Source organism: Balaenoptera acutorostrata, chromosome 9, assembly GCF_949987535.1.
Source record: "Balaenoptera acutorostrata chromosome 9, mBalAcu1.1, whole genome shotgun sequence".
Lineage (NCBI taxonomy): Eukaryota > Metazoa > Chordata > Mammalia > Artiodactyla > Balaenopteridae > Balaenoptera > Balaenoptera acutorostrata.
The window spans coordinates 55,667,045-55,689,336 of NC_080072.1; the positions used below are offsets into that span (position 1 = coordinate 55,667,045).

General features: G+C 57.6%; 1 protein-coding gene and 1 long non-coding RNA gene across 7 annotated transcripts in view; one reads left to right on the plus strand and one right to left on the minus strand.

Moving 5' to 3' along the window:
- Positions 1–21,433, minus strand: WNT11 (Wnt family member 11). 6 transcript variants are annotated; one of them, XM_057553859.1, is made up of 6 exons: positions 21,158–21,433; positions 17,119–17,301; positions 9,687–9,922; positions 7,805–8,082; positions 4,767–5,059; positions 1–832 (listed from the first exon to the last, which is right to left on the minus strand). In XM_057553859.1, the coding sequence occupies exons 2-6, from the start codon at positions 17,199–17,201 to the stop codon at positions 658–660; spliced, it is 1,065 nt and encodes a 354-aa protein (XP_057409842.1). In that variant the 5' UTR covers positions 17,202–17,301; positions 21,158–21,433; the 3' UTR covers positions 1–657. The 6 variants fall into 6 exon arrangements, with proteins under 6 accessions (XP_057409842.1, XP_007194124.2, XP_057409843.1 ...); XM_007194062.3 differs by having other exon boundaries at positions 21,050–21,433; XM_057553860.1 differs by lacking the exon at positions 21,158–21,433 and adding an exon at positions 20,295–20,747.
- Positions 20,876–22,292, plus strand: part of LOC130708959 (uncharacterized) — an 18,916-nt gene continuing 17,499 nt past the window's right edge. Inside the window, exon 1 of the long non-coding RNA XR_009009360.1 lies at positions 20,876–21,022. This is a non-coding gene — a long non-coding RNA (uncharacterized LOC130708959). The remainder of the gene's footprint in view (positions 21,023–22,292) is intronic.

Genomic DNA, 22,292 nt, shown 5'->3' on the forward strand with positions numbered 1-22,292 from the left:
TGGGGTTCTCAGCATTTATTTCATACAGCTGTTTAAAGACCTTGTTTAAAATACAGATCATCATATATATATATATATTTATATATATAAAATATATAAAGAGGAATTGAGGCCAGCCACCCCAAAGAAAAAGCTATGTTTTATAAATATTTCTGTAGCTCCCACATCCCAGAGGAAGAAAAACAAAACAAAACAAAGAAACATTTACAACCCAAGCTAGTGGTTCCATGTGGTGGGCCCAGTAGGCTCAGACCCTGGGGTGGGCCGGGGGTCTCGAGGGCTAGGCCTGCAGAACATTCTGGTGAGGAGAGGCTGACCTCCCACTTCCCAGGAGGCTGGGGTCTCTGGCTAGGAAAGGTCGAGTCTGTACCAGTCTTGCCAAACCCATGCCCCTGGCTTCTTAGACCCGCCTGGAAGGCAGCAGGTGGGCACTCCAGGGCCTCGGGCTGCCAGGTTATTTTTAATCTTGTCGGTTTCCTTTGATGTCCTGGCCCTCTTTCCCGGGTGGCCCGGCCTTCTGTTCCTGGTGGTTTCCAAGTGGAGGCAAAGGACAAGCCTCCTTCCACGTCTAGTATCTGGAATTCACAAGCCAAAATCCATGGGGCGTCTCCAGGCCCCTTGGCCAGCCTCTGAGGGTCCCCGAGGAGCAGAGCAGCCTCACTTGCAGACGTAGCGCTCCACCGTGCGCTCACACCTGCGGCAGGTGACATAGCAGCACCAGTGGTACTTGCAGTGGCACCGCTCGACCACACGGTCTGTGTAGGGGTTGTAGCCGCGTCCACAGCACATGAGGTCACAGCTGTCACTGCCATGCGACGTCTTGTTGCACTGCCTGGTGGGGGAGGGGAGGTCAGTGAGCATCCTGTCACCCACCAGTCCCCCCACTCCCAGCCAGGCAGCCCCAGCCTCCTCTGACCACGGCTGCAGCCTCAGTCCCCCTTGGACAGTGTTTTAGTCTTTAGGGAATTTAAAATAACCCTCTTTCTGAAGGGTTACTTCTCACTTTTCCCTATATTTCCAATAGGCATTCGTCAAAATGAGGGGGTGTTTTGTTTCCTTTGTCTCTTTTCCTATATCTTCTACTTCTAAATACTTGAAAGTGTCTCAAACCACTGTCTAATAATCCTATCTTCGTATTTAATCCTTAATTATATTGTAACAAGCGTAAAGATCGTTTTTACTTTTAGAATCCCAGGATGAATTCTGAAACAAACAAATGGCATCGGATGTGAGGCAAAGTGAGCGTTTGGCACTCTCTTGGTGGAGACAGAGGGTCCATCAATAATTTGCCCCCTTTGAACCAGGCGCTTCCCTCCAGTATTTTATCTTATCCAAGGCAGGCAGGGTCTTTGGGTCAGTGGAATTACTATGCCCATTTTACAGATGGAAACAACAGGCTCAGCAAAGGGCAGAGGCCTGCTCAAGGTCTCATAGGAGTTTGCGGATAAGCAGGGCTCAAGCTCAGGGGTCCTGAAACCAAGTCCAGTGCATATTCTCCCCACCCTAAAGGGCAGAGAACCCATGGGCTGCCAGGGGCTGCATTTCTTCCTGAATCACTCCTGTGGGCAAAGAAGACACTGAAGGTCGCTATAAAACCCAAATATCCTTGCCATCAGCTCTTCTGTCTAGTGAAGAAACATCTGTGCAGGTTGGCATTTCATCTAGCTGGGCTTAGGCTAGACAAGGATGCTGTCATGGGATGCAGCTGGATCCCCACAGCCATGTGGACCAAGGAATCCCAGAATGTCTGAGGTGGGCAAGCCCTAGAGATGACCAAATCCAACCCTCATATTTCCTGATGGGGAAAATGAGGCACAGAATGGGGAAGGGACTTGCCCAGCATCACACAGGGTGAGCACGGGGTCTGTGAGAGTTCAGGAAGGCTTCCTGGAGGAGGAGGGATCATCCAGGCCATTGCATGAAAGATGAACAGGAATCTAAGACGGAGGGGAGGAGAAAGGGTGTTGGGGGCAAGGAGGACAAACACCTTGACCTGACCTATCTAAGGGGAGTGAGAGATGGATGGAGGAGCAGGGCTGGAGGCAGGGAGGCCAGGGAGGCTGCTGCCAGCAGCAGCTGAGTAAGAGAATCTGAGGCTTGAGCTGGGAAGGAGCCATGGGGAGGTAAGCAAGGGAGCACTTGGAGGGGGAGTCGGGAGGAGACGGCAACCTGCGTGTGGGGACTGTAAGCAGTTCCGGGCAGGAGGCAGGAGGGAACAGCAGAAAGAACACAGGCCCCAGAGCCAGACAGACCTGGGTTCAAACCCCAGCTCTGCTGCTTACTGGCTGCGTGACTTAAGGCAAGTCACTTAACATTTCTGGGCTTTGTTTAGTCACTCAACACCATTAGTCTCCCTTAGCCTGAATCTGAAGGTCTCTGGATGACTCCTCTAGGAAAGGGCAGTGGAAGGGGGCAGAGTTTCATTCTTATTTCTGGGTCCCTGACATGCAATGTTTGAAACCTGGCCTCCAACCTCAGAGCCAGACAAGGCCCGCGATGGTGCCTGTGAGGGGGAGCTGGGGAGGCTGGGGCCTGGAGAAAGGGCAGGTTTCAGAGTTTGGAATAGGAACTGCTGAGGAGGCTTCAGTTCACCAGGCTGGATTTGAGGAGCGCATCTTGCCCAGCTAGGGGCCCAGCCACGTGTACCACCTGTGTACCTGCCTTTTACAGTTAACAAAGTTCATTTGCATCCAACCCCCCGTACCCCCCAAATCCCTAATCTAGTAAAGCTCACGTTTCCCCTCCTCCAGGCAGCCTTCCTTGATGTCTAGGCTGAGACAGGGCCCCTCTGGGCTCCCCGTTTTCCCTGTCACAGTCTGAGCACTTGATGTCCCTCCCCATCCCTGGTGCCCGCCAGAGCCTCATGTAATGCTGTAAGAAGTGTCTGTGGTTGTGAACCACTGAGATGTAGGGGCTGTTTGTTACTGCAGAAAGAGCTGACCCATACAGCTGTCTGCAGAGGCCCAGGGCTGAGCATGGCAGGAAGGCTGGGGGCGGTGGGGGATAGCATTCTGAGAAAGCAAGGGTGGTAGCTGGTGCTGTGGAATAGGGCCTCCTCACCAATAGGTTAGGGGCAAGTCCTAGGTGCAGAGTCGGGACAGCTGGGAAGGAAGAGACCTGGCAGCCTCGGGGAGGGGAGACTGTCATTCACAAACCCTTCCTACGGCACTGACACCATCCAGCAAGGAGGGGCTGCTCCGTAAATGTGATTAGAATCACTTGCCAACCTTCCCAAGCGAGTGGTACCATCCTCTTGGCACAGAAGACGAGACTTGAGCCTCAGGTAGGTGAAGGGATTTGCTCAAAGTCCCACAGCTAGGAAACTGCAGCGTCAGGGTGGGAACTGTGCTTCCCTGATGCACACACGTGCGCGCGCGCACACACACACACACACACACACACACACACACACACAGAGCCCCCGTGGATCCAGGGAGACCCTCTCTTTGCTCTGGGGTCCTCAATGTGCTTCCCCCAGGTCCTCTGGGTTCTAGAATCCTCTCCCCAACCCCAGCCTCATCACACCCACCCTGGCTGCCTCAGCCCAGACTCTCGCTCCTTCCCGTCTCCCTGGCCTGACCTGGTTCCATCTTCATTCTGCCTGAGCCTCTCAATCTGGCTTCCAGATGGGAGCCTGGGCCTCCTTGCAGAGCCTGCTGCCCTGGCCTGTGAGGATGGAGCCCCCCAAAGCAGTCCCCCTCTCCTGGAGGCAGGAACGTGGGCTGAGGAGGAAGCAAAATCTGGCCAGGCACCAACTATGTGCCAGACACGTTCTCAGACACCCTCACTCTGGTTCAATATTCTTTTAACCTGGAAGAACACTAGTTTTGTGGAATGCTATTAGGGGCTCCTTAATAAAAGAGTTCCACAGCCAAACACCTCTGGGAAACACTGGCTTAGACAGATCCTTTACTGCGGGATTCCTCAGAGCCTTTAATATGTTCTCATGCCTTGCAAATCGCCAGAGAGAATTTCCCAACGTATTTGATTGCAGAACTATTTCTTTATAGCATTTCAGGACTGGATTCCTCCTGAACCATCTCCGGGAAGAGCTGCTCCCCTGAATCCTCACCAGCCCTTCCTGGCACACAGTAGGTCTATAGTCACCACTGGCTCCCTCCTTCTCTCCTGTCCTGAATCGGCTTCAGCAGCTGTGATGGGACCTGCTGTAGGGACCCCAGCTCTGGCTCTGAAATGGGGGACCGGGGGGAGGGAGGTGGGTGAATGCAGGCGGGGGCATGGGAGCGCCGTCTCTCCACAGAATGCAGGCCGCCCTCGCTCTCCTGCTGCCCCTCTGAAAAGCGCTTGTCCTGGTTCCACCTCCACACTGTGCAGACTTCCTGTGCGGCCACGGGCTGGCCACTGCTCCCACCTTCCCTTGTGCCTCAGTTCATTGGTCCAGCTCACAGGTTGTATGACATTTATCCTTCGCTTATTCATTTGACAGACATTTACTGAGGATCTATTTTATGTCAGGCAGCCTCTTTCCTAGCCTCTGTCTCCCACACTAAGGGGCAGGTGGGATGGGAGCCTCCCACGAGCCTCCATTCCCCAGGAGCCCCTGCCTGGGCGAGGTGCATAACAGCCACTCCCAGGAGCTCTGCCAGGGGCCCCTGGGACCCCACACCTCCACCTGGCGTTCAACTGGGCAGGGACTCCATTCCCCAAATGCTGACTGAGGCCCGACTGTGTGCCTGGCCCCGAGCTGGGATGGGGCACGTGCCACATGGCTGACCCCTCCTGCCAAGCTGGCGGCGGGCCCTTACCTGTCCTGCGTCCCATGGGAGCCCACCTTCTCGTTCTTCATGCAGAAGTCGGGGGAGCTCTGCAGATAGACGAGCTCCGAGTCCTTCACAGGCCGGATGTCCAGGTCCTTGGGCACAAGGTGCTTGCGGGTGCCCATGGGTCGGTGCACCACCTTGGTGGCCGACAGGTAGCGGGTCTTGAGGTCGGCGGCCACATCCCGAAGCTCCTGCAGCCCCTTCCAGCAGGTGCGGATGGAGCAGGAGCCAGACACCCCGTGGCACTTACACTTCATTTCCAGAGAGGCACGCAGAGCCTGTGGACAGCGGAGGGCGTCGGGCTGGGCGGCCGGAGCCCCCTCCCTGGCCTGCCCCGGGGCCCGGCCCCACCCTTCTGCCTGCCAGTGCTCTCAGGGAGTCACCACCTGCTCCGGGCCTCAAGTGACAGGGCTTTTTGCTCTAAAGCTGGGGGGTGTTGTGGATCCTTAGCTCCTCCTCCACCCTGGGGGGCAGCTGGGAGGGGCAGCAAGAGAGTGGCTTTTGCAGGGGTAACGGATGCCATTTATACACCTAGTGTACCAAGTGCTCTCACACTTAAAATGGCTTAACCATCACAGAAGCCCTTCATGGGGGATATCATTCATTTCCCCATTGAAAAAAGAGGAAATGAAGGCTCAGAGAGGCTGAGTCTCTTGCCCAAGGCTACACAGCTAGAAGATCTTGGGCTGGGATTTGAACCCAGGTCTGAGGGCAATTCCAAAAGCCATGGCTTTTCATCATTCTATGCTTTTTCTCTCTCACAAAATGCTTGCTGAAAAAAAGGTGGCAGGGAGAAGAAAAGGAAGGGAGGGAGGGAAGAAGAGGCAAGAGGTGGGTGCTTGGGGGTGGGCCCCCTGGCCTGGCTGGCCTTCCCCTCTGCTGCCTGGTGCCGCATCACCACTCAGCGCCTGTCTTCACGTGTGCTGAGCGGGTGTGTAATTGCTACCTTGCAGAGTCGTTGAAAGGATTCAACGAGATGACATATATGAAAGAGGTTTGTGAACTACAAAAGTTAAATCAATATTTGGTTTTGAAAAATCAGTCTAAGTAAGAATTATGGTGGAGAGGGGAGGCCTGGGCTTGGGGCCTGGGGAGACTCTAGCCCTGTCTTTGGAAGTGACTCTGTGCCACTATCTTCCGCGGGCCTCAGTTTCTCCCTGTGTACCTGAGGGCCATGAGTTGGACGCCTTCTGCAGGCCTTTCAGTTCTGCAGTCTAAGCCCCAACTCCCTGCACACAGGACTCAGATCCCTCTGCCCACCCCCACCCCCCGCCTGCCCTGTGTACTCCACTGCAAGGGTTATGGGTCCCCTGGGCCTACCCCTGCATCAAAAAGATGGGGAAACTGAGGCACACGGAGGGCAAGGACTTGCCCAAAATCACACAGGGAGTTAGTGAGGAAGCTGGTCAAGGTCCCAGGGCTCCCTACCCCTCACAGTGCCAGGAAGTGGGGAATGAGGGAGTCCACTTGGGTCTAGAGTCTGGAACTGTCTCAGCAAAGCCTGTGGAGAGCACATAATGAAGTGAACCCGACTGCAGGGCACATTCGGCCTCCCAAGGGCGCAAGGTACTTCTGAGTCATCCAGGAAAGGTAAACCACATTCAGCTCCTCAGCTCAGATGGCGGGAAGGGGCCCAGGCTTCCTGAGGCCATGGTGCCGGCGCTGAACACGCGGTCATCTACCCTCCCGGGCCCTTGCAGGCGGCCCCAGGGAGGCCAGCTCCTTGGCATCAGGGCCCCTGGGAAAGGGCTGATGTGCCTCTGAGGCTGAGGACCCTGCTGGGACTGCACCGCGGGACGGGACGGCTGTGCCCCCGGCAGCATGAGGCTCAGGCCTGGCCATGGGCAGGAGTGGGGCTGGGTTCTTGGGCGGGAGGCTGGGTGAAGGGCTCCCAGTGGGTTTCCAAGGGTGGTGGGGTGGGCCAGCAGGGTTGGGAGGCAGGAGTTCTGGGTCCCTAGCCAGGTTCTTCTACAGATCCCCAGGGTGACTTGGCCTCAGTTTCCCCAACTGCCCAAAGATGGCCTGGATGTCCTAGAATCCTTACAAGAGGGAGACCAGAGAGAGAGGAAGGTGAGGACAAGGAAACCTCTAGACCTGGAGTCCCATAGACCTGGGCTCCATTGCACCCTGTGTCCTTGGCCAAGCCACCTAAGCTCCTTCTGCCTCACATGGTGCTTCTGCACAATGGGCCTAACGAGGCTGCAGGGAAGAGGCCATGAGATGCCATCCACACCTGACACTCTGCCCCTCCGGGACCAGTTCCCCATCTGTAAGGAGGGGTAACAGTACCCCTTCACAGTGTGGTTTTGTGGACTACGGGAGAGAAAACTAATCAAGCACCCACCACAGTGTCTGGCACACTGATTGGTATAAAGTTTTTTTTTTAATTTTCAAAAAATAAAAAGGTCCATTCATTCACTTATGCATTCACCCCAACCTGCTGTGGAATGAGGTGAGGAACTAATGCAACACTGATAATAACAGACATGGAGGGGAAACCGTGTTTAGGAGGTTGGGGTGGGTTTTGGAGCCAGGAGAGAGTCCCCATTAGATCCAAGGAGACGACCCTTTAGCAAGGCTCTGCTGCTCCGCAGCCCTCTCCATGCTTCCTCCCACACCGGCCTTGGCCCAGAGCCCCAGAGGAAGACACTGAGGAACGTGACCAATGGGGACCAGAGAGCACCAACCCACCCCATTTTATAGATGGGAACAACTGAGGCCAGGGAGGAAGTGACTCGCCCAATGTCACACAGTGAGTTTAGAGCTCCTGACTCCCAGCTCAGTGCTCCTTCTGCTCCACCGACGTTCTCCAACCCAAATCCTGGTGGACCCCCTGGAGGAGGAGGAGCCAGGCAAGCCCCAAGCAGCTGGAGAGGGAAGAGCCAGGGGAGGCCAGGAGCACATCAGTGTGGGTGGATCAGGGCCCGTCCCCCCGCCACCCCTCCACTGGGGCACACTGGGCGGCCCTTTTCTGGCCAATTGGCACAAGCACAACCATCTGGGGTGGGTGGGGGGGTGGTTACCTGTCTCCCCACTTCACTGTTGTGTAGACGCATCAGTTTATTGGCTTGGGATCCTGTTTTTTTCACCTTCATAGGAGCATCGGAAAACTTGGCCCCCATGAGGAGCCCGTAGCTGAGGTTGTCCGCACATCCTCCCCAGCGGTTCCCGGGCCCGGGTGGCTCACCTGGGACGGGGCCGCAGGAGCAGCCCGGCAGGTCGCCGGAGGTGCAGGCCCGGGCGATGGCGTGGCTGATGGCGGCCGCCGACAGCGCATACACGAAGGCTGACTCCCGGGTCCCTGTGGGGAGGTGCGGGGTCAGCCGGGGCGGGCGACCCAAGGACGGGACCCTGCCCTGATCTGAGGGCCCCCACCTGCCTCTGCGGGGTCGGGCGGGGACAGGGGCGGTGAGCAGTGGAGCAGGTGGGGGATGGCACGACGACCGTTCATCTGTCACGCCCCCACCCTCCCCCAAACGCACTAGCTGACCCGCACGTTCTCTCACAAGCACGCAAAGCCAGCCCCGCCAGAGCACACCCTCACTCACACGCTCACCACGCTGCACTTCCTCCCTGCTTGCCCTGCACCCAGTGTCAGGGGCTGCTTTCGGGAACAGAAGGCCCAGTCCCTGAGCTCCTCAAAGACCAGTGAGCAAAGAGCCTGCTGTGGGGTGAAATGTGTCCCCTGAAAAGATATGGTCAAGTCCTGATCCCTGGTCCCTGTGAATGTGACCTTATTTAGGAATAGGGTCTTTGCAGGTGTAACTGAGCTAAGATGAGATCATTAGATGGAGCAGAGTGCGCCCTAATGCAATGACTGGTGTCCTTATAGGAAGACGGAATTTTAGATACAGAGACATAGAGGGCGGAGGCCATGTGACAGAGGCAGAGACTGAAGTGATGCAGCTACAAGCCAAGGAACACCGAAGACTGCGGCAGCCCCCAGAAGCTAAGAAGAGGCAGGGACGAATCCTCCCCCAGTGTCTTCAGACGGAGCCCTGCTGACACCTTGACTCTGACCTCAGACTTCCAGCCTCCAGCACCGTGAGACAATTCTTCTGTTGTCAGAAGCCCCCCGGTGCGTGGGGCTTTGTTACAGCAGCCCTAGCAAACTAAGATGGAGCCCAACGTGCTTTGGCAGTGGGGTGTCCTGGCCTTGCATCCAAGCAAGTTACCCCCCTTCTCAAGCCTCAGTATCCTTAACTGTACAGTGGAAATGATAATACCTACCTCACAGGCTTGCTCTGGAGCTCAGATAATTCAGGAAGGAAGGAGGCTTTGTAAAGTGCTGCACAAACGTTAGCTGTCACCGTGCAGGGTAAAGATGAGATCCACTGGGGCATTCCTACCCTTCAAAAGCCTCTCTATGATACATAGGGCCCTCAAATCCACCCCCAGAAGCCACCTCCTCTGGGAAGTCTTCTCCGCAGATGTTCTTTAGTCCCGACATCACTTTGTGCCTTTCCCAGCACCTTCAGTCGGGCTGGTCTAGAATTAACTGCTCCACACCTGTCTGCCCCGAGGGCAGGCTCAGTTGCATTCTCATTACAGACCCCCCACCCCCAGAGCCTTCCTGCATCATTCATTCCTTTGTTCAGGCGTGAGGGGTACATGTGCATTTGTACTGTCATTCAGGCTCCCCGCACTGGTATATTCACTCACTATAGGTTCATTCATTCATCAATTCACGCCCCAATACCCATGTCCATGATTAATTCATCCACCCACCCATCCGTGTATCCATCCATCATCCAGCTATTCACTCATCCCCCCATCACACTTCCAGCCATCCATCCATGAATTCACCCACCTATCTAAACACACATATATTTATGCCTGAATTCATCCACCCCACCCCACCCGCATGCATTCCGCAGGCCCTAGCAGCCCCCGCTGGCCCCCTACCTCTCTCCAGGTCAAGCAGGTAGTTGGGGGCGAGCTCGATGGAGGAGCAGTTCCAGCGCATGTCCGCGAAGGCCCGGCGGCAGGCCTTCATGACCTCGCGGGCGGCGTGCACGATGGTGTGCATGAGCTCCAGGTTGCTGCGGCACAGCTGCACCTGCGCGGACACCAGGCCCTCCAGCTGCTTGCAGTGTTGCGTCTGGTTCAGTGCCAGGGCCGCCGGGGTCTTGGAGAGCGCCCTGCACACAGGCCAAAAGGCAGCAACCAATGGAAGGGAAGTCAGGGCTGTGAGGGGCCGTGCTGCTTCCACCCGCTGTACCGGCCCCAGCCTCTCCTCCACAGTCTTGGAGCCTTTGCTGGAAGGAGCTGGGAAACCAGGAGGCCAAGCACTGTCCCCGGCAGAGTAACGGCTCCCCCTCCCGCCCCCGTGTGACCCTGGGCACATCACTGTCCTTTTCTGGGCCTCAGGCCTTCATTCATAACATAGGATCATGGCCCCCATCCTACCTAAGCTTTATTATAATTATACTAACAATAAACGGTTTTATAGTTCACAAAGCACTCACATCCACTGCCTTATTTAGTCCCACACAGCTGTGAATGATTACTATTTATTCAACATTCATTCAATACTGAACATGCTAGACAGTGTGCTAAGTGCTGGATTATTATAATCATCACCATCATAGTAATACATACTATTAATTGACCATTTACTAGATGCACAGTGTGAGTTAGGAGCTTCCCATCATGGCTTTGTTTAATTATTAAACCCATTTATTAGGCTGTAAAATCCCACATACATGCAAGAGATTCATTAGAAGATTAAAGAGCCACTCAATTTGGTGATGAATTGGACTTAGCCATTAACTTGCTATGTGACTTTAGATAAATCACTGTCCCTCTCTGGGTCTCAGTGTCTGTATCTCTAAACTGTATTTCCCAGAATGGGTTCCAGGGAGACACTCTGAAAAAAGGGATCCATGGTCAATCAAGCACAGCTGGGGAATGTGATATACTACATCCCCCCTTGAAGAGTAGTAATGCACATTTACATTTTAAAGGCCCTGAGAAGTCCTGCAGCAAAGCAACAGGCTTGGTTTTGTTTAACTTCCAAGTCTGCTGAGCACAAAACCCTTTATTTGAGGAGTGCTGACCTCCTCCATGCTTTGGGAAATGCTGGCCAAGGGGGTCCCTATGACCTCTAGTGATGTTATAGGACCTAAGAGCTTCCAGATCCTGGTTCTGGGCACTGGGATTCCAAGACTCTAGGACCAGGGGTCGATCCTGCATTCAGCTTCCTCCCAGGCCTTCTCTGAGGAGTAGACTGCATCAGGCAGCCCCTCCTCTTAAGTGGAGGCTAGAGGGACCCCACAGCCTTAAAGGGTTCCATATAGACCCACCCCCTACCCTAGGGCCAGCTGGTCCTCAGAGACCCAGCAGAGACCCCAGAGGGACAGGCGGCAAGAAGGGGCCAATCTTCAGGCCCAAGTGCTATGTGCCCCACTTGCTGGGACCACAGGAGACCTCACCCAGCGTCATGACCGAGACCTGGTGAGGCCCAGCTCCTCGAGGCCCTGGCCTGAGATCCCAAGAGAGGCAGCCTGGTACCAAAGAACAGCGCGGGCCTGGGCAGACTCCTGGCTCTGTCACCCCCACTCCCCTTGTGACCTTGAGCAAGTCAAGTAAACTCTCCTCTCCCATCAATCTCCCAGCATTGTCTGAGGGATTGACCTCAAGGCCCCTCAAAACCTGGCCCTCCAGCCCTCTCTGGCCCCCCGTCCTTGTCCCCCATGTGTCCTAATATCTGCCACACCAGACTCCTGGCTTCTCTGACAGGCACTGCCCTACCACCACGCATATGCCCAGGCTTTTCCTGGTGCCAGGAATGCCTTTCCCCTTGCTCCTGTACCTAAATGAATAAATGAACTTGATCTACTTGTGGAAGAAATATTTACTAAGCACCAGCTCTTCCCAGACATAGATCCTTTCCTCAAGGAGCCCCTCGTCTAATGGCTGCACAGACCTATCACCAGTTATAAGGCAATGACCCAGATGTTCCAGTTCATGGGCTGGCCCAGGGAAGAGCTCAGGCTTTGGGCACCAGCTGTGTGAGCTGGGTAAGTTACCCAACCTCTCTGGGCCTCATGGTCCTCATCTGTTATAAGAAAATGATAAATTCTACTTCAAAAGGTGATGGCAAGACTTAAATATGATAATGGATGTAAAGCACTCGGGGCATTCATAAATGGGATCCCTTGCTTGTTGCCACGTGAATCTTGGACCAGAGGGAGTCAGAAGACCTAGGTTGTGGCTCAAGCTCTGGCCTCTATGTGCCGGGCAATCCTGGGTGAACTGCTGCCGCTCTCTGAGCGTCAACTAAAAAATGGGGACTCCTGGAGGTCTTGTAGGGGCTGAATGAGTTAATATGTGCTACACTGAGTACTAATAGGTTAGTTTGCTTCCTGCTGCCTCTCTCTGCCATGCCCCACCCATCCTACACCTCCAAAATACAGAAATCATCCCCGAGGCCTGGAAAGCAGACCCAGGGCAAGTGGGCATGGCCTGGTGTCTGTGGTTGGAGTGGCACAACCCAGCCTGTCTGAGATTGACTGTGGGTATCTTGGGCCATCTTCCCTCACTGCGACCCCTGGCCCATCCCTACCCCACCAAGGCATGAGCCAAGAAACCTCTGGTGTATCTGGATGCAGACCTCAGGCATGGTTGCCTGACCCTGCCTATGACTGGGGAACCTGCTGCCTGAATTCCGGCAACACATACTGGATGAGGGGTGACCACACAGGGACAGATAATCACCCCCTCAGCCTGTTTCTTGGTTGTTACAGCCCCTCTGCCACCACCTAGCAAACAGTGTCCACGCGCATGGACCCACTGTCCCAGGTGGGCACAGCACTCCCCAGTTTACAGAGCCTCTCATTTCATCCCATTCTTACAATGCCCGAGGGGCCTGGCAGATTATCTATCACCCCCTTTGTACAGAGGAGGAAGCTGAGGCGCTCCAGTGCCCAGGCGCTCGGCCTCCTCTGGATACCATCCTCCCTCAAACCTGGCCTCACCTTCCCAGGTCCCCTCTCTACTGGGCTTGGGGCCGCCCACGCTCAGCCTGTCCTGAGCCTGCTCTGCCCATCACCCTTGCCCGGCTTCCATCCTTCCCCTCTGAGCCACTTTGCTGTTTCACAACAGGAAGGATTACAGGAGATACGCGAGAAAGCACCCAGCACGGTACCCGGCACACAGCAGGCCCCCGTGCAGGGTGGCTGCCTTCCAGGTCCTTCCCCTGGGCTCCTGCTCAGAAAGCGGATAATGTAAGCTGAGACTTTTCCTGGGGAGCTCAGGTTGCGGCTTCCGAGGAGGGGTCCTCTGGGCTCCTGGGGTCTGGGGACCCTGGGCCACTCTGGGTCAGTCTGTCCATCTCTGAAGTCATCAAGCATCCACCTCCCCAGCTGGTGGTGAGAGAGGTTCGATGAGGGAAAGCCGGTGAGGATGCTCCCAGATGAGGCACAGACTGCCCAGGTGGGCAGAGGACACACGGGAAGCATTCTGGAGGTCCTGGGCGGGCGCGGGGCTGCGGAGAGAGCGGCCGGGACAGAGCGGCCAGCTGCGGCGTGCTGGGGGAGGCCTGCTCGCGGGAGCGTGCAGACTGGGAGATCAGGAGGCGGGAGGCAGCGGATTCCACTCCCGAGGAGGGCGATGCGGTCATCTGGTAATTAGTGGTAATGACCATTTCTAACTAAGGCCCCCTTGGGGAGGTAATCAAGGATTAGGGTGGGAGGCGGGGGAGTTACCCGTCTGGACATCTCGTCCGGCTTGCCTCACTGCAGCGCACCCCTAATTGAAAACATTTTGGTTTATCTGGGGGTGGGTGCATGGGGGAGAGTGTGGAAGAGAGGACAGGAGGGAACAGAGAGTTCACAGGTGAGGCCTATGCCCAGGGTGCTGCTGGGGTGGCCGAGGTCTCTCTCATTCAGGAGTTGGGGTTCTCCTGGGAATGGCGGGGGCGGGGGAGGCGCAGAGACCTGGGTTTCAGCTCCAGCTCAGCACATCTAACGTTCCACCTTGGGCAAGTCACTGCCCCTCGCCGGGCCTCAGTGTCCCCACCCCATTGTGGAAGTGGGGACACTGAGGCCCAGAGAAAGGCAGGGCTAGCCCCGACCTGTACACAGCCAGCCAATCAGAGGCAGAGCCAAGCTAGAACCCAGGACTCCTAACCACAGGCTAGGGCTCTTTCACTCCCATTGTAGAGATGAGGAAACTGAGGCTCAGAGAGGCTAACGTGATTGATTTGCCTGAAGCCTGGCTCATGGCTAGTGAACTGGCAGAGCTCGGGCTGGGACCCAGGCCTTCCAGCTCAGGTCTGGTGCTCCTCCCAGCCTCTCTGCGGCAGCTGTGTCCCTTCTGAGTCTCTTAGGACTCTTCCTCAAGAGGCCCAGCCCCGGAGTAAGCAGCAGGCTTGGGGCTGCCCGGGGTGGGTGGAGTGGCCTTTATGGGTCCTCCCAGCCACCCTGGGCCTTCCCCTCACTGGGTAACCCCAGTGGTTCACAGAAGGCTGGAACCATTCTCCCTGCCCACCACAGGGCAGCCAGAAAAGGATGTCCCCACACTTCTGGTCTGAGCCTCCCAGCACCTGGCTTGGGTGGGAGGTGAGGTAGGGAGGGGTCCCCCAGGTTATTTCTGATCAGGTGCTTCCACCCCTTCTCCCTTACCCCCTACCCCACAGAAAGCCCAAGCTGAGTCCCAGGTCCCCAGTGGGTGGGCAATCTGGGTCACTCAGCCACGTTTACTTTCATTTCCCATGTCAAATGCCCCTTTCCTCTTCAGCTCACTTTCCAAAGCCCAGCGCAGCAGGGTCCTCTGGGACATCCCCAGGGCAGCTGAGTCTCCTGGATGAGTCCCCAGCTTCCCATCCCCACCGTACCCTTCCCTGTTCCCAACTGGCCTGTGGCTCCCTGTGACCAAGAGGCCCCAGAGCCACGCAACTTAACTCCAAGTCCTGCCTCTGCTGCCTACTAGCTGTGACAGCCAGTTCGTTAAAGACCCACTGAGCCTCCACTTCCTCTTCTGATTAATGAGGGTGATGGCAGAACCCACCTCACGTGGTGGTTGGGAGATTTAAATGAAACAACATACATCAAGCACTTAGAACAGTGCCTGACATGTACCAAGGCCACATATATATACAGACACACACACACACACACACACACACACAGAGTTGTTATTCTTAAACTCCACTCCTTCTCCTGCTTCCCCCTCTATCTTCAGCTCCAGCAAGAGTTTAACCACTATCAAAGAGGTTTGGCTTCATGGAGCCTGTCTGCCTGGCTTCTGATCCCACATCCACCATTAATTAACTAGCTGTGTGACCTTGGGCCAGTTACTTAACCTCTCTGTACCTTAGTTTCCTCATTTGTAAAATGGTAGCGATAAGAATGTCACCTACTTCATAGGAGTGTTATCAAAGTTAAATGTCTAAAGCTCTGGGGATTTACTAGTAAGCTCCTGTAATTCCTGGCTTCTCTGTTTCCCCACACGCATCGTCCTACCCCTGCTGTTCCCTCTGCCTAGGATGCCTGCTTTGCATTCCATCCATGGCCATCGAAATCCTATCTATCCTTTGAAGCCAGACTCAGAGTCACCTCCCTTATGTGGGGCTAACCACACCTCCTCTGGGCTCCCATGCTCCCTCTCCTAGGACACAGCCCAAAGTCCACTTTGTACGTTTTATATGTCTGTCTCCCCCAACAGGCTGGCAGCTCTTTTAAGGCAGACACTGAGTTGTACTCATTTTTTGTGGCAGCCTGGGCTATGCAGTGGGGACAGCATGGATGTTGGGCTGAACTAGCCATCTATTTCAGACCCTACCCAGCCACGTGCCAGCTTGGGGGCCTGTAAAAGTCACACATTTCTCAGAGCCTCGGCGTTCCCACTGTGGCGTGGGAATTCTAGCAGTGTCCCCCAGAACACTCTAGGGGTGAGCCCAGTTCTTGGCCTCTGATGCTCCTTGGGTCCTTTAACAAAGCCCTTCCCTCTCTGGACCTCAGTTTCCTTATCTGTAAAAGGTTGGTGGTGAGTGAGGAGGGCTTGGGCTCCCTGATCAGAGGTTCTCACCAGCTGCGACAGTGCCAGGTACCAGCAGTAGAAGGAAAGCGGCTGATTTCTCATAAAATTAGTCAGGAGCAGCTGAGAAGAACCGGCGCCCCCAGGCTGGGAAGCTGCTGAGCTCAGGCTTCTCCTTGCAAACAAGAAATGCAAGAAGCTGGGGTTCCCCTCTCAAGAGAATTAATGGATAACTAAGCCCCAGAAGGAGTAGGGCTGGTGACCTCGAGACTGTTTGCCGGTGGCCCAGCCACTATTGCCCATTTTCCAGCTAATCCATGAACCGTCCTCGCGGCCCCTCCCCAGCCCATAGTCTGTCCCATGCCTGTCTTATCTGCATGGCTCCCCGCCCCCGACCTGGAACTCTAGACTGTGTCCTGTCCTGGACTTTTCCACCATTCAGGGAGCTCCTCCACCCAAAGTGCCCTCCTCTCACTGCCCCCACCCACCAAACTCCCAGAGACTCCTCAGGCCCGTCCTAGGAGCACTACCCACGAAAAATCTACCTAGGGTCCCAAGGATGTGCTCCCCACCAGGTGATCTCCTCTCCTCTGGGCTCCCACAACACCGCCCTGGGCTCTCCTGGGGCACTTGGAGTTATTTACAGCCTGGGCTTATCTCTTCCAGACCAGAGGGCAGCTCCTCCAGGAAGGGGCTGGCTTTTACTCCTTTCTCCCTGCCCTCCCTGCCCACAGCCCAGCACAGAGCAGGCAGTCCCTTCTGCTGGATGGAAAAGAGTCTCTCTCCCACTTACCCCTCCATTAATAATTTCTATCTAAAGGACTACCCTTCAGCATCCGACACTTTATGGGGTTCTTTCATGAGCCACTTCTCATCTTACCCTCCTTTGACAGAGGAGGACACTGAGGCTCCCAAGAGGCTGAGTGACACTTCCCCAAGGTCACCCAGGTGGAGGGGTCTGGACTGCTTGAGAACCTCCAGCTAGGGTCAGGAGACTGTCAAGGAACGTAATATTGAGCAGGCCTTGTGTGCAGGGCGCAGACCCTCTAGATTGGGCCCTCTGACCACGCTCTTTTTCCATCTGTCCCTGTGGAGGTCTTGCGCAACCCTCGGCCGCACGGAACAGGGCAATTCTGTCGTCCTCCACGCCCTGTCTTGCTCCTCCCGCAGGTAAGGACAATATTTAACAGAGGAGGAAAAGGAGGCTTAAAAAGGGTGACTTGCCCACGACCCCCAGGCAACTTCTGCTCCCTGGTCTTGGGCACGCTGGCCCGATCCAGGGGGCCCCTTAAGGCTCTCCGCCTCCCCCAGCCGCGGATCCCGGGGCCCACGTGCGTGGACGCGGGTCCCTACTTACAGCCACTTGATGCCATAGCACACACTGGTCTGGAGCGCCAGGGCGAAGAGCAGCGCCTGGCAGACCTGCGGCCGCGCCCTCATCCTCGCGCGGCTGGCGCGCCGGGGGGTCGCACCCTGGGGAAGCCGCGCCGAAGTCCCGCCGCGCGCCCGGCCGCCGTCGCTCCTCCTGCGTGCACGCCGCCTGCAGTCGGGGAGAGCGGAGGCAGCGGATTAAGGCTGCGCGCGGGGCGGGGGCCACGCCGGGGGGGGGGCGTTTTATTCAAATTACAAAGGAGGGGTCGGGGCCCGGGGAGGCCGGGCGCGCGGCGGGCGTCGCCTCCCGCCCCGCACAGCCGGGGACGCGGCCGGCGTCTGGCTCGAATTAAATGCCTCTGGAGCGCGGCCGAGGGCTTGTCCACCTAGCGCGGCCCGGCGGGAAGGGAAGAGGGCGACAGGACCAGAAACTCCGGAGAGACCAGGCGGAGAGACAGCGAGAGGGAGAGAGACCCCCAGAGAGCGAGGCTGAAAGACATTTGGCAGAGGGAGAAGCCCGGATAGGCACACAGTTCTCGAAAGGGACGGAAAGAAGACGAAGGGGGTCGAGGGCGGAGACCGCGGGCGGGCGAGGGGAGGAGCAGATTCGGGGCCCAGGATCTGGGTACTCATCTCCGCAATATTAATTGTTAGTTATTATGAGCCTGGCCATTCTCCTTCCCTGCTGGGCCTCGGTTTACCCCCTCTGTAAACTGGGGACACAATTGTGATTCAAATTGTGATTAGGACATAATTCACCTTTTAAAAAGAACATTCACCTAACGCGATCGCATTTTTTCCTCCCAGCAACCCTGGGAGATAGATACTATCACTGCCCCCATCTCACAGATGAGAAAACTGAGGCGCAGAGATGTGAAATAGGGTTGTTCAGCCAGCGAGCGGCAGGTCCATGCCCCGTGTTTTACTCTCATGTCTACCCGGTATCCGGTGAGATCATGGACCGTGAGAAGACCGGGAAATGGGGGCTGGCTCTGGGCATCAGTTTCTCAGCCTGTGAAGTGGAGGATGAGAAATGGGATGGCAAAGGTCTTTGTACAGTGAAGGCTGTTCAGGGTCCTGAGTCTCTGAGTCCCTCTAGCGGTGCCCTTCTGCAGGGTTGGATGGTGCCCAGGCCGGAGCGGAGGCTGGGCAGCCTGGCCTTGACTAAGCTGGGAAGCTCACGGGGCCGGTGCGATGCCGCCTCCGGCCGCCAGGCGGCGTCCTGGGGCCGCGGAGTAGTCCTTACCCCGCCCGCAGGCCGCAGAGTCGCTTTCTCCGGCTTTTTTCTTTTTCTCCTTTTTTTCCCCCTCTTCATTTCACATCATTAACTCCCTTCCCAGCTTCTTCCAAATTTACCAACAACTGGCGTTCTCCCGGAGGTAAACACAGCCTCAGCCCCTCTCCCCTGGGGAGGAGCAGACGAAGGGATTCCTTTCTCAAGGGTTTGTGGAGTTGGAAAAAGGAGGCGCCTTAGTGCGGGCGCTTGAGCGAGAAGAGGGGGTTGACCTTGGGCAAGCCTTCCACCACCCCAGCCTCAGTTTCTCAGTTTCCCCTTCTATGAAAACAAGGGACTGGACTTCACGCATCTCCTGAGGTCTTTCCAGCCTCCAGTAGCCTGCGGGTCTTCTGAGCTCCCCTCTGCCTAAGTTCCCACTATTACGTCTACCTGCGTAGTGTGTGCATGTACGAGTGCGCCTTAAGCAAGCGCGCGCGCGCACACACACACACACACATTTTAAATCCCACTGTTTTCTGGAGCCTTTGGCCTGAGCCAGAGCAAGGCAGAGAGAAAACTCTGAATTACATTTTCTTTCTCCTCCGCAGAGTCCCCCAGCTGGGCGCCTAACACCGTGGCGCTCGCTACAAACTTTGCCGAATTATGGCACGGGGGCGGGGAGGCGGGGGTTGGTGTTTCAGCTGCGGTCGCAGTCTAACTGTGCCCCCTCTTCCCTCCCAGTCTGTATCCAAACCTTTTGTCTTACTGGCCCTGAAAGTTTACCATGCTCCTGAGAACGAGAAAAATATCGGCTGGATGTGGGGGGGGGGGGCGGGGGGAGAGGGGAGAGGATCAAAAACTCCAGCCACTGTCTCTCCTCGCCCCTACCCCCTCCCCAAGTGTGGGCTCCCCCCTAAGGCGCCCAGCATTCCAGGGTAGGGAGGAAGGGCTGCACTCGGAGAGAGGAGAGCTTGGACTCACAGCAGGGGATCCGTGTCCAGCCCAACTCGCCCAGAGAGAGGAGGGGCCGCCCGGGTCACGGCGCACGGGGACCCAGGCGTCCAAGCTACTCCCGGCTCTTTCGGAGCGGCCCCGGTCGTCCCGGGCTTCTCCTTCGCTGTCCCACCACGTCGCTGGGGGAGGCGGCTCCTGGCCCGGGCCTCTGGGTTCTGGCAGGTTATTCCTGTCCAGTGTCAGTGTCTAGGACAGCCGCGCGGGCCGCTGGGTCACCCTCAGCCTGCGCCTCGCGGGTCAGGGAGCACTCGCCTCCCTGAGCCCCCGGCCCGCCAGGGGGCGCTAAACCGGGGTTCGAGGTGGGATACGCCGCAGCCTCCCGCGCCCTGGGACATTGGGCAAATCCCCTCCTCTTCCTGGACCCCCGTGTCCCCCTCTGGGGACTGTATGAGGTGTAAAGTAAGTGCCCTCTCAATTCTGGTCTCTCTATAAGACATCCACTTGCCGTGGTCAGCCCCGAACTGCCCGACCCCTTGCTTCAGGCCCGGCTTGGAACCTCCCTTGGGGTCAGGCGCGTAGTGGGCCCGCGTCAAACCACAGTGTCTTTGGAGAGAAAAGCGGTCCCTTCCTCCCCCCGCTGGGGATAAAGTTCAAGCTACCTCGCTTGCAGCGGGCGAGAGAGGAAACCTCTGGTGCACACTCTGGGCACCGCGAGCGCAGTAGCCACGGCCTGGCTCTAACAGGTGGTTGTAACGCTTGGGCTCTGGAAGGCCCTGGAAACCCCGCTGCCAGGGCGGCTGCCCTTCTGAGGCAAAGCCGGCGGAGACACGCCGAGCTTCTCCTTCCCGGATGAGCCTGCGCTGGGCCGGGAGCCGGCACCGCGCGACGGCGCTGAGTGTCCCCGCCGCGCGCCGGCCCTGAAGCCTCCGGGTGCGCGGCTCGCAGAGCCGACCCGGAGAACCGGTGACGCCGAGCAACTGCTTCAAGATTACCTGCGACGCCAAGCGAGGCGGGGCCGCAACCCGGCTTTGACCCCGGCCGCGAGTCTTTTGAGATGTGTCTGCTGGGCTGCGGACGATGCGCCGGTGGCCCGCGAGACGGGTTATTTTGGAAGTGGGAAGGGTGGGGTGGGGTAACTCGGGGCACCTCCCACTATCCCCTCTGGGCCCGACCCCGAGCCCCTAAGGACCGTGAGGGTCATGGAGGCACCTCAGCTCCGAGAGTTGGGAGGTGTGGGGCTCGTGCGCGAGCTCAGCCAGATGTTCGGGGCTGCTCCAGATGTGCCTCGGGGCCGGGACAGGACTTTCCTCCTCCCCAACCCCCAGCCTGGAGCTCAGGTCTGTAAACAAACTCTCGGTTCTCCCCCTTATCCCGCCGCTTCTGGGAGCAGGTCTCAAAGCGAGGCGTCCGCCCCGGTCCCCCAATTTAGTAGGAGCTGCCGTAGTTCTCTGCCTTTTGCCGCCCTCTCCTGCCCCGCCACACACACCCTCTGCCACAGGATCCCAGTCCCCCACCCCCGGGATGGCTCGGGCATGACCTCATCCGTGGGCTGACTGGGAGGGAGAGGGTCGAATCGGGGGGAACAGGGCCGGGAAGGCTCGAGGCGGGCCGCGGGAACTGCACAGCCCACCTCCACCGCTCATCCGCTTAAAGCCCGCGCCCCCAGCCCCCGGCGCCTGCGCTCGGTGAGGGGAATGCCTGCGAGAGCCGCGGAGGAGAGGTATGGAGAAGGTCTTGCTTTGCTTACCGGGAGCGGTTGCCCAACGGGGTCACGCCTTCCCCCTCGGACTCGCGAGCCCCGCGCCCTGGCAGGTCCCCGCTGAGAGCCCGCCCGCTGCCCGCGGCCACTGCTCACCTCCTGGGCGCTCGCCTGGCCGGGCGGGCGGGGGAGCGGCGAGCGCAGCCCCCAGCGGACCCGGGAGCTCTCCGGGCTGGGCAGGCGGCGAGGGCGTCCTCTTCGCGAGCTGCCAGAGAAGGACGCCCGGGATCCCGGCGGACAGAGGCCTGCTGGGGTCCCGCGGGGACTGGGGCGCACACTCAGGCTGCTCTGGAGGGCGCTCGGCTCCCGGGGCCTGCGCTCGCCCGCTCGCCGGAGCTCTCCGCCTCACCCGGCACGGTCTCTGGTGCTGGCCGCCCGAACTGCTTTATAAGGCATGGGCAGCTGCTTTGATCCGCCCACGTCAGCGCGCCGAAACCCCACCGGGTGGCTCCGGCCTCGCGCGGGGGCCGGGGGCGGGGTCCCCGCGGATGCCACGCACCCGCGGCGCCAGCGGCACGAGAGGACGTCGCACCCTGTTGAGCTACAAAGAGGAGACTTACTAACTATAACTATAGCTGGTGTGTACTGAGCGTGCGGGCTGTGAGCCTACTGCGCGCCTGGGGCGCTCGGGGGCCCAGGTGGGGAAGGTTTCTAAACCTCGCGGCAAGCCCCGCGAGGATCCTCAACCCCGTCTAGTTCGACAGAGGAGGAAGCCACAGCTCAGAGGGAAGTCGGCCTTAGGTCTCATTCTGGAGCTCCCAGAGAGCTGCCTTGGCGTCCCAGTCCGACCTTCGCCGGGTCACCTCTCCAGACCTCTGGTTCCAATTCTGGGAACTCTCAGCAAAGAAAGGAGGTGCGAGGGCTCTGTGCTGTGAGGCGGCTATAAACTTTAGGCACCAAGGAGGCAGGTGTCCCATCTATGGGATGACCGTTGGGGAGTCTTCTGGGCACCTTGTCCGGGTCCCTAGGGGACCACCAGCTGAGGACCGGGTTTCAGAAGCTAAAGCACATTAAGGTGCTTCTTGTGCGGTGTAGACCTAGCCTGGGGCTGGGGCTGGGGCTGAGTTTCTGGGGCAACTTGCCTGGGACCGGTTGAGTGCCCACACCTCCCACGCCCACCTTGGCCCTTCCTGGCTGACAATACTCCCCTCCCGTTTCTAACTGCTGGGTCAGGTGCTGTGGTTTCCTTGACTTCTGTCTTCCCCACACCCCACCCCAGGGACCTCAATCC

Excerpts from the sequence above, each read along its gene's own strand:
- WNT11 (XM_057553859.1), bottom strand. The coding sequence starts at position 17,201 with ATGAGGGCGCGGCCGCAGGTCTGCCAGGCGCTGCTCTTCGCCCTGGCG. Across the intron at positions 9,923-17,118 it reads TGCTATGGCATCAAGTGGCT|GGCGCTCTCCAAGACCCCGG; the intron begins GTAAGTAGGGAC and ends GCCTGTGTGCAG. Across the intron at positions 833-4,766 it reads TCCCATGGGACGCAGGACAG|GCAGTGCAACAAGACGTCGC; the intron begins GTAAGGGCCCGC and ends CTCCCCCACCAG.